This window comes from Suncus etruscus, chromosome 1, assembly GCF_024139225.1.
Source record: "Suncus etruscus isolate mSunEtr1 chromosome 1, mSunEtr1.pri.cur, whole genome shotgun sequence".
NCBI classification, from domain to species: domain Eukaryota; kingdom Metazoa; phylum Chordata; class Mammalia; order Eulipotyphla; family Soricidae; genus Suncus; species Suncus etruscus.
In genome coordinates, this window is record NC_064848.1 from 53,954,788 (window position 1) to 53,969,135 (window position 14,348).

A 14,348-nucleotide genomic window follows, 5' to 3' on the forward strand; every position below is an offset into this window, starting at 1 on the left:
AATAAATAAAATACTTTTACATTTCTAAAGAAATAAAAAACTACATGAAAATACAAAGTCTACAAGTCTATCATAAGAACGATGCTTCAGGAAAACAGACATCAAAAAGTGTTGGCAAATTGTAGGAAATTCTAATTCTGCATCCAGATTTTATCAAAACAGTATACAGTAGGTAACTAAAAGCATTATGAATAATAAAAAGAACTAAAAATAATTTATTTCTCAAATTAATATTTTCTTTTTTTTTTTTTTTTTCAGTTTTTCGGGCCCCACCCATTTGATGCTCAGGGGTTACTTCTGGCTAAGCGCTCAGAAATTGCCCCTGGCTTGGGAGGACCATATGGGACGCCCGGGGATGGAACTGTGGTCCTTCCTTGGCTAGCGCTTGCAAGGCAGACACCTTACCTCTAGCGCCACCTCACCGGCCCCCAAATTAATTTTTTGATTATATTTATATATTAATTTATTGGTTGATTGTTTGTTGGGCCACACCCAGTGGTATTCAAGGTGACTCCTGACTGCACTCAGAAATCGCCCTAACAAGCTGGGGGACCATATAGTTGCTGGGAATCAAACCAGATCTCTGCCAGGTTGGCCGCATGCAAGGCAAACGCCCTACTGCTGTAGTATCTCTCTGGCCCAAAACTTATTTATTTTTTTTTGGTTTTTGGGGTCACACCCGGCAGTACTCAAGGGTTACTCCTGGCTTTTATGCTCAGAAATTGCTCCTGGCAGACTCGGGGACCATATAAGATTTGAACCATCATCCTTCTGCACCTAAGGCAAACGCCTTATCGCTGTGCTATATCTCCGGCCCCAAAAGTTAATTTTTTTTTTGGTTTTTGGGCCACACCAGTTTGACTCTCAGGGGTTACTCCTGGCTATGCGCTCAGAAATCGCTCCTGGCTTGGGGGGAACCATACGAGACACCGGGGGATCGAACGACGGTCCGTCCTACGCTAGCTCTTGCAAGGCAGACACCTTATCTCCAGCGCCACCTCTCTGCCCCAAAAGTTTATTTTTATTTTTATTTTTTTTTGGTTTTTAGGCCACACCCGGCATTGCTCAGGGGTTACTCCTGGCTGTCTGCTCAGAAATAGCTCCTGGCAGGCACGGGGGACCATATGGGACACCAGGATTTGAACCAACCACCTTTGGTCCTGGATTGGCTGCTTGCAAGGCAAATGCCGCTGTGCTCTCTCTCCGGGCCCTTATTTTTAATTTTTTTTTTGGTTTTTTGAGTCACATCCAGCAATGCTTGGGGGTTATTCCTGGCTCTATGCTAAGAAATCGGCCCCGGCAAGCTCGGGGGACCATATGAGATGCTGGGATTTGAACCAGTGACCTTCCGCATGCAAAGCAAATGTTTTACTGCTATGCTATCTCTCCAGCCCCCCAAAAGTTAAATTTTTAATGAAATTTGAGGCATGATATCTAGCAGTGCTTGGGAGCAACTACTGACAGTACTTAGGAGACCAGGTAGCCCAGGAAGTCAACATGAACCTCCCACAAGTACAGCATGCACTCCAGACCACTGAGCTATCTCTCTGGCTTCAAAAGTGCATTCTGTTTGTTTGCATGTTTGTTTTGTTTTGAGCACACTGAGCAGTGCTCAGGGGTCACTCCTGGTTCTGCATTCAGAAAGACCTTGCATTGCTCAGGGGACCAAATGGAATGCTGGGGAATCAAACCTGAGTCGACGGCATGTAAGTCAAACAGTCTACCACTGTACCATCTCTATAACCCCAAAAGTGAATTCTTAAACAATTTGGATTCAAATTTGCTTCTATAGGAAAGGAATGTGGACTCCCATACTCCTGTAGGGATCAAACCTGATTCTCATGGTTTTATGTGCTGAACCACCTGAGTTGCATCCACTCTCCCTCTGTAAACATTTTAATTTCATATCATTAAACATGAATAAACTTTTATCTAAATTTTTGATTTAGAAAAAAATTTATTTCATTTTACTTCATTTTATTATATTTTAATAACTGTGCTCAGTGCGGGGCCAGTGGCACAATGGATAACGCGTCTGACTACGGATCAGAAGATTCTAATAACTGTGCTCTTCTTTATATGCTTGATGTAGAAAATAGCATACATTCACCATTTATGGTAATATATGCTATAATAAAAAGTAATTATGAGGACTAGAGAAATGGTATAGTGGGCAGGGTGCTTGCCTTGCAGACAGTCAATACATGTTCAATCCCTGACACCTCATATAGTCCAAGTACTACTAGAATGTTCCCTAAGTATAGAGCCAGGAGTAAGCCCTAAACATAGCAAAGTGTGGCACAGAAACAAAAATCAATGACAATAATATTTATGAAATGCTATTCTTAAAACTGCCATAACTAAACTATCTTTCACTACAAATAGAAGTCTTCAATAACTACTCAATAATGCAACACAAGAAATATTCACGTAAAAAATACATACCAGATATTATACTAACTACAGTATGAACTAATGTTACCAGAAAGTAGAAATAGGTACATACCCTCAAGAATCTTCAAGATTTTTTTTTCAGACAGGAGCTCTAACTGTTCCTGGCATAATTTCTTAATTTCTTCAATTGAACAGTTCTAAACAAAATAAAATTTAAAAATAAATTTTATATAATATAGCACCAATGTTAAACTAGAAACAGCAATCCAAAATAAAGTCAGTTTAGCAAAATTTTACAATAAAAATTTTATTTTCATGAGAAGAAAAGTTAAAAATCGGTAATGTGATTATGATTATAGAGATTTGGTGGCAATATATAAAAAGTCAGATATGTTATTTTAAAAAAACTAGAATGTAAGTTTAGTGACTGGTAATTCTTTAATAGCTATATAATAAGTGTAAAGAAAGAAACTAATAGATATAAGATTATTTCCTTAAAGGTTTATATTCAGATCCTGACTCTATACCCTTTAGATATATGATCTTGTGCTTAACTAACATTTATATCCCAAATTGTAAAAATAAAGTAACATGTATTTCCCTAATTTTCGGAAATATAGTATACTTGTGTTAAATAATAAAAGCTATTACTAAACATTGTTTACAAGTTGTTACACAGTAGTACATTATTTCTTAAAAGTACCAAAATGAATGATCATGACTCCAATTTGCTTACTAATACCACTTACCTTAAGTATCATTATTTTTCAGAAGTTCATTAATTCCGAACCTCAACACCACAAACTTTCCCATTTTTCTTAGCTATTTTTAAATATACAAAGGTGTTTATGATTAAAAACTATATAAATCCGGCCTTTATCCCCCTTTCCGATGTTGCTTTTTCATTAGAAACATCCTAATCGGGGGCTGGACAGATAGCATGGAGGTAAGGCGGATGCCTTTCATGCAGGAGGTCATCGGTTCAAATCCCGGTGCCCCATATGGTTCCCCATGCATGCCAGGAGCAATTTCTGAGCCTGGGGCCAGGAATAACCCCTGAGCACTGCCGGGTGTGACCCAAAAACCAAAAACCAAAAACCAAAAAAAAAAAAAAAAAAAGAAATATCCTAATCAATAATTAATGTATAGTATAATAATGTATTTAATGAAGTACCTTTAATACATCAGGAAGCATCTTCTGTAATTTCTTCTCTCCTATGATACAGAAACACTGCTGAAGCATTTCTTTTTTGTCAGAAATATAGAAACTAACTGGCTTTAATGACACAGTCAGGTCCAATCCACCTTCTTCAAGGTCACTGTGCTCTGCCAAGAATAACTCTTTTTCCAAAGTTGGTAAAAGATACTTGGTTTCCTAAAGTTAAAAGAATTTATAAAGAACAATGAAATTATACTAAGAATGTATGGAAAATGTATATAATGTTACATGCTTTTATTTACTAAATTCTTCAACATTATAATTTCCCATGGGCTGGAGCAATAGTACAATGGATAGGGTGTTTGCCTTGCACGCAGCTGCCCCAGGTTAAATCTCTAGCACCCTATAGGTTCCCTAAGCACTGCCAGGAGTAACCCCGGAACATAGAGCCAGAAGTAAACCCTGAGTACTGCCACCAATGTGGTCCCAAAATAACAAGATAACAATAAATTTCCAGGACACAGGTGAAGCTTAGTGGAGGAGCAACTGCTCACTTTCTATCATGTGAGAGGCCCTGGGGTCAATATCCAGAACCACAAAAACAATGAACATGGATTGACCTAAAGCCATTAAAAAAAAAAAAGCATCAAATGTTAAACTGTCCGTTTCTCTTTTGTTTTGTTTTTTGAACCACATTAGCAATGCTTAGTCTTACTCTTGGTTCTATGCTCAGAGATCACTCCTTGCAGAACTCAGGAAACTATAATGGATGCTAGGAATCAGTGTCAGCTATGGCAAGGCAAGGGTCTCACTTGCAGTACTATTCTCACCAGCCCCTGCCCCCGCCCCTTCAGTATTTTTCCTCTTTTTTTCTTTTTTGGGTTTTTGGGCACATCAACAGCGCTCAGGAGTTACTCCTGGCTCTGGGCTCAGAAATCACTCCAGGCAGGCTAGGGGGACATGTAGGATGCTAGGATCAAACCCAGGTTGGCCGTGTGCAAGGCACATGCCCTACCCACTGTGCTATCGCTCTGGCCCCTCGTTCAGTATTCTTGATCTTACTTATGAACTGCAATAAACTCAAGAGAGTATTTTGTGAAGAAATTATCTTAGGACACACAGAAACATTATGAATTCAATAGCTTCCGACAATTTTAAACTTCTAAAAATTAGGACATCTCTTACCTAAGCCATTCATCCAGAGCTTTCATATGTGTTACTGTTCTTAAATTTATGTACAGTAGGACTGGAGAGAGATCATTAAGTAAGGCTTTGTATGTGGCCAACCTAAATTTGATCCATGACAACCCATGTGGCCCCCAAGCTCCTATAGGAGTGATCCCTGAGTGCAGAGCCAGGAATAGATGCTGAGCATAGCTGGTTATGGCCTAAAAGTCCATAAAAGAAGTTTATGTACAAAAATCAGATAGCAAAAATGTTACAAATCCCACTATAACATGACACTAGAGAAAATCTAAAAGCTTCCTCTCCATATCAGATCCAAAGCAATGTTACCCAGACTCATCATGATTATTCATTGAAGTACTGGAAGCTCTTGCCATTAAATTAGGAAGAGGGGCCGGAGAGATAGCATGGAGGTAAAGTGTTTGCCTTGCATGCAGAAAGACAGTGGTTCAAATCCTGGCATCCTATATGGGCCCCCGAGCCTGCCAGGAGCAATTTCTGAGTGTAGAGCCAGGAGTAACCCCTGACCCAAAAACAAAAACAAACAAACAAAATTTAGGAAGAAAGAGGGGCTGGAGAAATAGTACAGCAGTAGGGCATTTGACTTGCAGGCAGCCAACTCAGGACAGATGGCATCCCATATGGTCCCCTGAGCCTGCCAGGAGAGATTTCTGAGCACAAAGCCAGGAGTAACCCCGAGTGCAGCTGGGTGTGACCCCCTCCCCCAAAAAAATTTAGGAAGGAAGAGATATTAAGGAAATCCTGACTGGAAAGAAGTCAAACTATGATTATTTGCACATGGCATCATAGTATAACTAGAAAACTCTAAGATTCTGGAAGCCAGGGTGACAGTATAGTGGGTATGGCAGTTTTCTTACACCAGACTGCATGTTGTTCCTCTCACCCACTCAGCCATTCCAGGAGCAATCTCTGAGAGAGACAGGAGTACACCCTGAGTATTACCAGGTGTTTCCCATACACAAAAAATATACTTTTAATATTACAAACAAATCACCTAAGACAGTTATTTGTACAGAAACCTGGAAGGCTACAAAATCCATTCAGTGAAAGTCATGGCATTCCTAGATGCAAACAATGACATAGAAGTATTTTTTTAAATCCCTTTCACAATTTCACTTCAAAACAAATACATGGGAAACCTAACAGAAAAAGTAAACAATTTACAGATAGAAAACTATAAATCACTACTACTACTACTACTACTACTACTACTAAAAGAAATTTAAAAGGACACAAAGAAGCAGAAACACATCTCTTGTTCACGGGCTGGAAAAAATTAGTCAAAATGACAATCCTACCCAAAGAACTAAAGATTCAATATAGTCCCTAAAAAAGTATTCATGACATTCTTTAAAGGCATAAACCAAATGCCCTTGAATTTATATGGAGTAATAAAACCCCCAAATAGCCAAAGCAATCCCAGAAAAAAAAAAGACAAGTCTATTATTTTCCAAACAAATTTTGTTTGTTTTTGGTCAAATCCCAGTGGTACACAGTGCTTTCTTTTCTATGTTCAGATTGAAAATGAGGGTTGGCAGTATACATGCCCTAAATGCTGTACTATCTCTCCAGCACTCTTTCTCCAACTTAAATTATTCTTCCAGCTATAGCAATCAAGACAATGTGTTACTAGAATAAAGAGAGATTCTCAGACAAATGAAACAAAATTGAGAACCCAGAGATAAGTCCAAAATATACAGACAGCTAATATTCCATAAAGGAATAAAAAGTATAGTGAGAGAGTCTTTAACAAATGATGCTAAGAAAATCAGTCAGTCACATGTAAAATATATGAGCTAACCTTTCACACACCAAACATAAGTCAATTCAAGATGAATTAAAGACCTTAATATCAGACCTGGGTCCATAAATAATATTAGTGAAAATATAAGGAGGACCCTTCATACTGTATCTAGAGGCATCTTCTATGGTTCAGTGTCATTGACCAAACATTGAGAAACAAAGACAAATGGAATTACAACAAATTACAAAGCTTCTGTATCACAAAAGAACTAACTAAAATAAAGTGAGTTTTAGTTTCACTTTCCACAAGTTAGTGAAAATATTTGTGCACCTGCTGACCACTCATCTAAGAAAAAGTTAATAACCGAAAAATATAAAGCACTTGTAAAATTTACCAAGAAAATAAAACCAACCCCATCAACAATGGAGACAAGAGAGAAACATTCCCAAAGAAGATATACAGATGGCCAATATGTACATTTAAAAAAGTCCCGTATCAGTTATCATCAGGGAAATGCAACTTCACCACATTGAGATTGGCACACACACAGAGACAAACACAAAATAACTAGTAATGGCATGTTTGTGGGTGAAAAAATGAACTTTCATCCATTGTTGGTAGGAACGTTGCCTGTCTTTATTTTACTGAAAAACAACAAGGACACTTCGCAGAAAACTAAGAATTCATAGTTTAACATTCCACTTATGGACATAAGGGCCCAACAAATGTATTAAAAAAGATATTTGCATACCTTAGCACTATTTACATTAGCCAAAATCTAGAAACAACCTAAGTGTCCAAGGACAAATGACTAGATAAAACTATAGTACACAGACAAAATGTAATACAAAGTAATACAGTTGGGAAAGACAAAGCATACAATTTGCTGTTACATGGACAGACCTAGCGGGTATGAATGTGAGTGAGCTCAAACAGGAAGTGGAAAAATAGAAAATAATCTCTCTCATATATAGGCTATAAAGAAGCATATAGTAAAGGAGTAATAAATAGCCCAAAGCAATAGAATCTGTGAGTTGATACACAGAACAGGGATGGGTGAGGTGTGGGGAATGTGAGACTATGGTATAGAGAAACTGACACTGGTGGGGATGTGTGATGTTGGAATGTTGTATGCATAAAAACGGTTACTGACAGAACTATAAAACACAATGATTAAAATTTTATAAACAGGAAATATTACATATCACAATTATACAATAAAGCATCCTTGCTCAACAGGAGCTATTAAAACTATTATGTACCTAAATCATATTCTAAGGCTACATGCCAATTTTGCCTTCTACATCCCAATATTTACACCTTGCCCATATCTACACCTTATCCTCTGTATAATTCTTTTTGTTTATTTGTTTTGGGGCCACACCCGGCGGTGCTCAGGGGTTACTCCTGGCTGTCTGCTCAGAAATAACTCCTTGCAGGCACGGGGGACACCGGGATTCGAACCAACCACCTTTGGTCCTGGATCGGCTGCTTGCAAGGTAAACTCCGCTGTGCTATCTCTCCGGGCCCATCCTCTGTATAATTCTACCCAAAGAACTATCATTTGCCTAGATTACCTCAAAAAGTAACTTAACTCTACTCCAGGTGGCAGTTAATCCAGTTTTAAACAAGATTTTTTGCATATCTTTCAGTAGTTTCACACTGTTGTTAGGAGAGCATAAAACATGTCTAGTTCTTCAGATTTACTATTTGTCTTCCAAACACAATGAGTTTATTTGAATTACTAAAATAAAACTCAATAGAAAGTTTTGGGTTATAATTTGTTCTTGATCTGTGGGCCAAAGTGGTAGTGTATTCAGGGGACCAAATACAGTGCCAGAGATGGGAATGGAGACTTTTGTGTGCAAAGCAAGCATCTTAAAACTATATATAAGACCCCTGAGCGCTGCCGGGTGTGACCCAAAAACCAAAAACCAAACCAAAACCAAAACAAAACAAAACAAAAAAAACCTATATCTAAGGCTTGGGTCTTTAAAACATAACCTGTAAGTTTTCCCTTCCCATTTCTTACTATGTTATAAACCCAAGATCAATAAATTAAGACACAATTCAAAAATCGGAACATTTCCCCCAATTTTTTCCCCCCAAAGGCCGGAAAGATAGTACTGCCAGCAGGATACTTGTCATAGATGCTGCTAACCGTCTGCACCGCAAATGGTCCCAAGTCCAGTGAAGAGTGATTCTTGAGCAGAGCCAGGAGTCAGCTCCATCGGTGTGGTCCAAAATAAATAAATAAACAAAAGCTACAAACCTACGCATTCGTCTGCAAATAAAGGAATAGCAATATGTGTCTGAAGAAAATTATTACACATAAAAAAAGTCCCCAATAATACAGTGTCATACAACTCAAGTGGAGGGAAAGCGCCTAAGTTGTATGTGGTTAGAAACGTCACATGCCTATGCCAAGAGTCAGAGACTGCATAGCACTCATGGTAAGGGTTACAGAGGATTGCCATACATTTCTCTTGGTTTCTAAGTTCTCTGTCTTCATACTTTTTTTTTTAACACATCAGTCTCTTGCAGATTGAAATTGGTGCGTTTGGAAAGATTTTGAATTGCACGGTTAGAGAATTCTATCCGAAGCTCACCACGACCACCTTAACTCATCTCTGAACCTCAATGCTCTGAGGTAACGTGGAGTAAAAATAAAGAAGCCTGTATGAAAAGGTGACCATGAAAAGAAAAAAGAAAAAAAGAAAAAGAAAAAAAGCCTGGCTAGAAGAAAAGTCATCTGAAAAGGAGCAGAAGCTCCCCTAAAACAAACATGAGCAAAAATGCAAACAAACCAAACCAAACAACCAAACGAAGAGTCAGGACTGGAATGTGGTGAGCCTAAAGGGATTGCAAAAAGGGACTGGGATCCTGTAGAGCGCTCTCAAAGTCCCCGCAGCCACCATCACCCTCTGGGCCAGAGGAGGCGTCCCTGGCCGGCCCAGAGCATCCCAAGTGAGCATCTCGCTCAGCAGGTGCCGAGGGTCGCGCACGCACCTGCTGCAGGGAGCCCGAGACGCTGGAAGAGGAGTCGGTGCTCCTCCGCTTCCGGCGCTCGCTGCGCTCCGCACCGCCGCTCCCGCCGCCCGGGGCACTCGCGGGGACCAGGATGCTCGAGGTGCTGCAGCAGCCGGCGCTCCCGCAGCCGCTCGTGCTGCCGCTCCCGCCACCGCCGCCGCCGCCGACGGGAGGCACCAGGTCCGGCGGCGCGAGCGCGAGCGCGGCGGACGCCTCCTGGTTGCTCCTTTTGCGCCGCTTCTCCCGAGAAGACTTCTTCCCCGTCATGGTCGCTCCGCTACCGGCATCCGGAGGAACCCGCGCAAAGCTCGCCGCCGCCCCAGGAGGAAGCCAGAGCCGGCGGCAGCGGCGGCAGCTGGCGTCGCAGGATTGACGTCACTTCCGCCCGTCGCCGTCGGCGGCCGCCTGGACCAATCACGAGCCGCGGAAGTGGCTGCAGCGTGGCGATGGCTTGCTGTCTGTGCTGTTTCTTTTGGTGCTTCTTTTCAGGCCTCGACAGTAGGCCAAGTGGCGCTTTGCAACACTTCTTTTGCCTTAGTAGTATAGGCTTTCGAATTTAAAAGCTATACTGGAGTCCTAGAAGTAGTATACAGCGAGTAGGGCGTTCTTGGCCTTGCATTCGACAATCCTTGTTCGATCCCAGGCATCCCTAGTAGGGGCCCGCCACTAAGACCTGCCAGAAGTAACCCCTGAATACTGTCTGTGTGACACGAAATAATAAGTAAATAAGTATAAGTAAATAAGTATAGAATTTAGTTAATGTGAGCTCAAAAGAAAAAAATCTTAATTTGGTTTTTAATCACTTGCAACCTAGAGTCCAAATGCAACATTTAATTTTTTTCTATGACCCGAATGAAATTTTTCACTGCAGCTCCATATCTTTTTTTTTTTTAATTTAAACACCTTGATTACATACATGATTGTGTTTGGGTTTCAGTCATGTAAAGAACACCCCCCATCACCAGTACAACATTCCCATCACCAATGTCCCAAGTCTCCCTCCTCCCCACCCGACCCCCGCCTGTACTCTAAACAGGCTCTCCATTTCCCTCATACATTCTCATTATTAGGACAGTTTAAAATGTAGTTATTTCTCTAACTAAACTCATCACTCTTTGTGGTGTACAGCTCCATATCTTTACTAGAAATCATATAAGCATGTTCAACAACCTCAACTTCTCTTACACTGTTTCATCTAAAATTCAACTTTTATTACTTATTTAAAACCTCTTCACATTATCCCATGTGCAATCCTGATCAAATTAAAGTTCGTCCTCCCTACAAGTTAACCTAACTTTTATATTTGTTTATTTTTGGGCTACAACCAGTGGTACTCAGAGGTTTCTCGTCTCTCTCGGGAGTCACTGATGGTGAAGGTGGGGTCTTGAGAGGATATGGGATTCAGGGGATCATATGCTTTACCCACTGTACTATCACTCTGGTTCTGGTAATAGCTTAACTGAAGGTACTATTCCATACATACATTCTGCAATACTGTGTCAATTCTCTTTGTCAAAGAACAAGTTTTATATAGCTTCATATCTCAAGATTTAATACAATTCCTGGTACATGCAAAGCTCATTGTTTTAAAAATTCTGAACTCATAAGTTTACAGTTCACAGTTTCTTTTTATATCATCACAGTGTTAAATTTCATAGTAGCTCCAGCTTTTAACTCCTCTTTATAATCATATCCTTTGTGAAGTAATTTGGCACTGTCATGATGAAGGCAATCAATAAAATTTCCTTCATCTAGAAACAATCATGACTATTGTTGCTCAAGAATATGTTAGAAGATATTCAGTCAGAACAAGAAAGTCTTTAAAATTTTAAGATATATTAGACTTAACACTTTAGCATCACTGTGACTCAGGCTAAACCATTAGTCCCAAGAGAAAGAGAAGACAAATGGAACCAATTTGTCCCTGCTATTGCTAGTCAGGTTAATCATAGAGTCCTTATTCTGCAGATATGAAGGAGGAATCCAGCCATAGTTATACAATTCCAATTTTATAACTCCTAACTGAAATGAATGCTATTACTTTTGCCATTGGTTGCTACACAGTATTTCTTTAACTCTAATTAACTTGTACACTTACTAGGGTCTCTGAATTTCTAGGCTAACCATAAGAACTAAATACCTGGGAATACATCAAACTAAAAAGTTTCTGTATGGCAAAAGAAACTCAGGCTAAAACTAAAAGACAGCTAATTGAGTGGGAGAAAATATTTTCACTCAACACATCAGAAAAAAGGTTAACATCTAGAATATGCAAAGTACTTGCAAAGCTTAATCCTGTGATTAAACATCCCATTAAAATTGGGAAGAGGAAATGAACAGACATCTCTCTTAGGAAGACCAACAGATGGCCAACAGGGACATAAAAAAAAAAAGCTCATTAGGGCAGAGTGACAGTACCTTTGGAAAGACATTTACCTTGCACACAGCTGACCCAATACCCGGCATACCATATCGTCTCCTGAACCTGCCAGGAGTGATTTGTGAGCCAGAAAGCCTTGAGAACCATGGAGTGTGACCCAAAATTCAAAAATAACAACAACAACAACAACCAAAAAAAGAGCTCATCATCATCACTATCATTTATTATTAGGGAAATCCAAATCATGACAACAATGAGATAATATCTTACACCAGTGAGGATGGCACATAATATAAAAAAATACTCGAAAAATTTTGTGTTGGCAGAAATGTGGTGAAAAAGGAAGTCCCATCAATTCTCCTTGGAAAACCATATGGAGGGTTCTCAGTAAATTTAGAGTCAAACTGCCAGATGATCTATCAATTCTGCTTTTGGGTATCCTTAGAACAAAAGAATATTTGTTCAAAAGGATGTATACATACCACTATTCATCACAGCACTCAGTACAATAACCAAGAGTTGGAATCAACCCAGTTGTCCAACAATAAATGAGTGGTTCATGAGGGTGTGGTACATATATACAGTGGAATATTACATACCTGTAAAGAATGATGTAATCATGCAATTTGCTTCAACATGAATGGAACTGAAAATATGTTAAATGAAGTAAGCTAGAAGAAGGACAAATACAGATTTACTGCATGAAGAAGTACAATTGTTTAAGTGGAAGGTTGTCAAGAATACTCTAGGTCCCAGAGTATAGTGAGGAGAAGAAAATAAATTGAGTGGAAGATAAAGAGAAAGACAGATTTGAAATGATGGGGGGATAAGAACAAACAGGTTTCAGGTACATTGGTGGTGTTAAGAAAGGACAGAACTAAATATACAAGTTAGAATCAACAACAATAAAATTATGAGGCCCAAACTTTAACAACCAAAATTTAAAATATGCCTTTATGATGGCAGACTGGGATGGGTGGTTGCAAGGAATGAACTCAGAGTATTGGTAGAGAGAGGTTGACACTGCTTTTGGGATTGGTCCTAAAACATTGTCTGACTAAAACCCAACTATCAAACTATCAATAACTTTATAGATTACAATTTGTGGTTTAAATAAAAACATTAAAAAGTCATTGGGGGAATCGGGGGAATAGAACAATAGCACAATGGTAGGGCATTTGTCTCTCATGTAGCCAACCTGGGATGGACCCAGATTCGATCGGTCCTCCAAGCCTGTCAGGAGCGATTTCTGAGCACAGATCTAGGAGTAACCTGTGAGCACTAACATGTGTGGCCCACCTCCCCACCTTCAAAAGTCACTGGGACCTTCAACCAGCCTCAGCTAAAGTGGAAATTTAAAGATATGGCACAAGAAAATCTAATTTTATTTTCCTTTTGAATGTTCTTTGTATTCAGCTATTACCTTAATGAGGTAGACTATGTTATAGTCACCTTCTGTTCTGTTGAACTTAGATAACATGATTAGTCAATATAATTTGAATAATGTGAAATAGCTATCATAAATTATTTTTATACCAGCATGCAGTTAGTTATTATTTATTAATCCTCTTATCCAGTTTCATTATTGTTGGTTTTCATGTATAGATTTCTTCTTTAAAAGTTTTAACAGCAAAATCTGAATTAATACATGCCATATAGTTAACATTAGTTCTCTAAATACTGCTTAACTGATTTTTTAAAGTTCTGTTGCAAACTTTTCTGTACAATATAATTCCTAGAATCAGTATCTGACTACCTGACTTTAGATGATTTAGCCAGCTTTCTCTTCTTTTATGTTGTAGAGAGGATGTTTCTGGGACTTACACAGAGGAACTTGGGTTACTTTGGGCTCTGCACTCAGAAATCGCTCCTGGCAGGCTTGGAGGAACATATGGGATGCTGAGTATCCAACCTGGGTCTGTCCCAGGTTGGCCACATGCAATACGAACACCCTACCACTGTGTTATAGGTCCAAACTGCCCCCAGCTTCTCTTCTTTAGGATTCCTTATCTCTACCTTATTATGAGGACTATTTTTCTTCATGGTAAGTGTTGACATGTCAAGATACTAGCCTTTTTCTGTATTCAAAAACAACAACAAAAAACAAAAAACAAACAAACAAACAAAAAAACAGATACTGGCCTTTTCCTGTACTCCAAAAATAGGCACCCTAATTTTAAAGTGATTGAACAAATACAACTTGATCATCACTTCAATAATAAACATGAAGTTAGGAAAAAAAGATACAAAATAATGAAATTCTAAAAAATGTTTTCTAGGACTTGGATAGTATGTTGGCTTGGAGTGCTTATCATGCAACCTTTTAAGAGTATGACCATTAACTTAAATCCCCAGTGTTCTTCCTATATGCACCACACATGCTCCTGATAGAATAGTGTTGCTACCATACAGGACACCAAGAATCAAACCCAGGT

General features: G+C 39.2%; 1 protein-coding gene across 1 annotated transcript in view; it reads right to left on the bottom strand.

Moving 5' to 3' along the window:
• CAAP1 (caspase activity and apoptosis inhibitor 1) overlaps positions 1–9,800 on the bottom strand; it is a 57,065-nt gene extending 47,265 nt beyond the window's left edge. The window contains exons 1-3 of the mRNA XM_049771078.1: positions 9,513–9,800; positions 3,569–3,769; positions 2,507–2,591 (exon numbers count right to left, since the gene is read on the bottom strand). Of these exons, the coding sequence (XP_049627035.1) occupies positions 2,507–2,591; positions 3,569–3,769; positions 9,513–9,800 (574 nt within the window). The remainder of the gene's footprint in view (positions 1–2,506; positions 2,592–3,568; positions 3,770–9,512) is intronic.
• Positions 9,801–14,348: the final 4,548 nt, after the last annotated feature.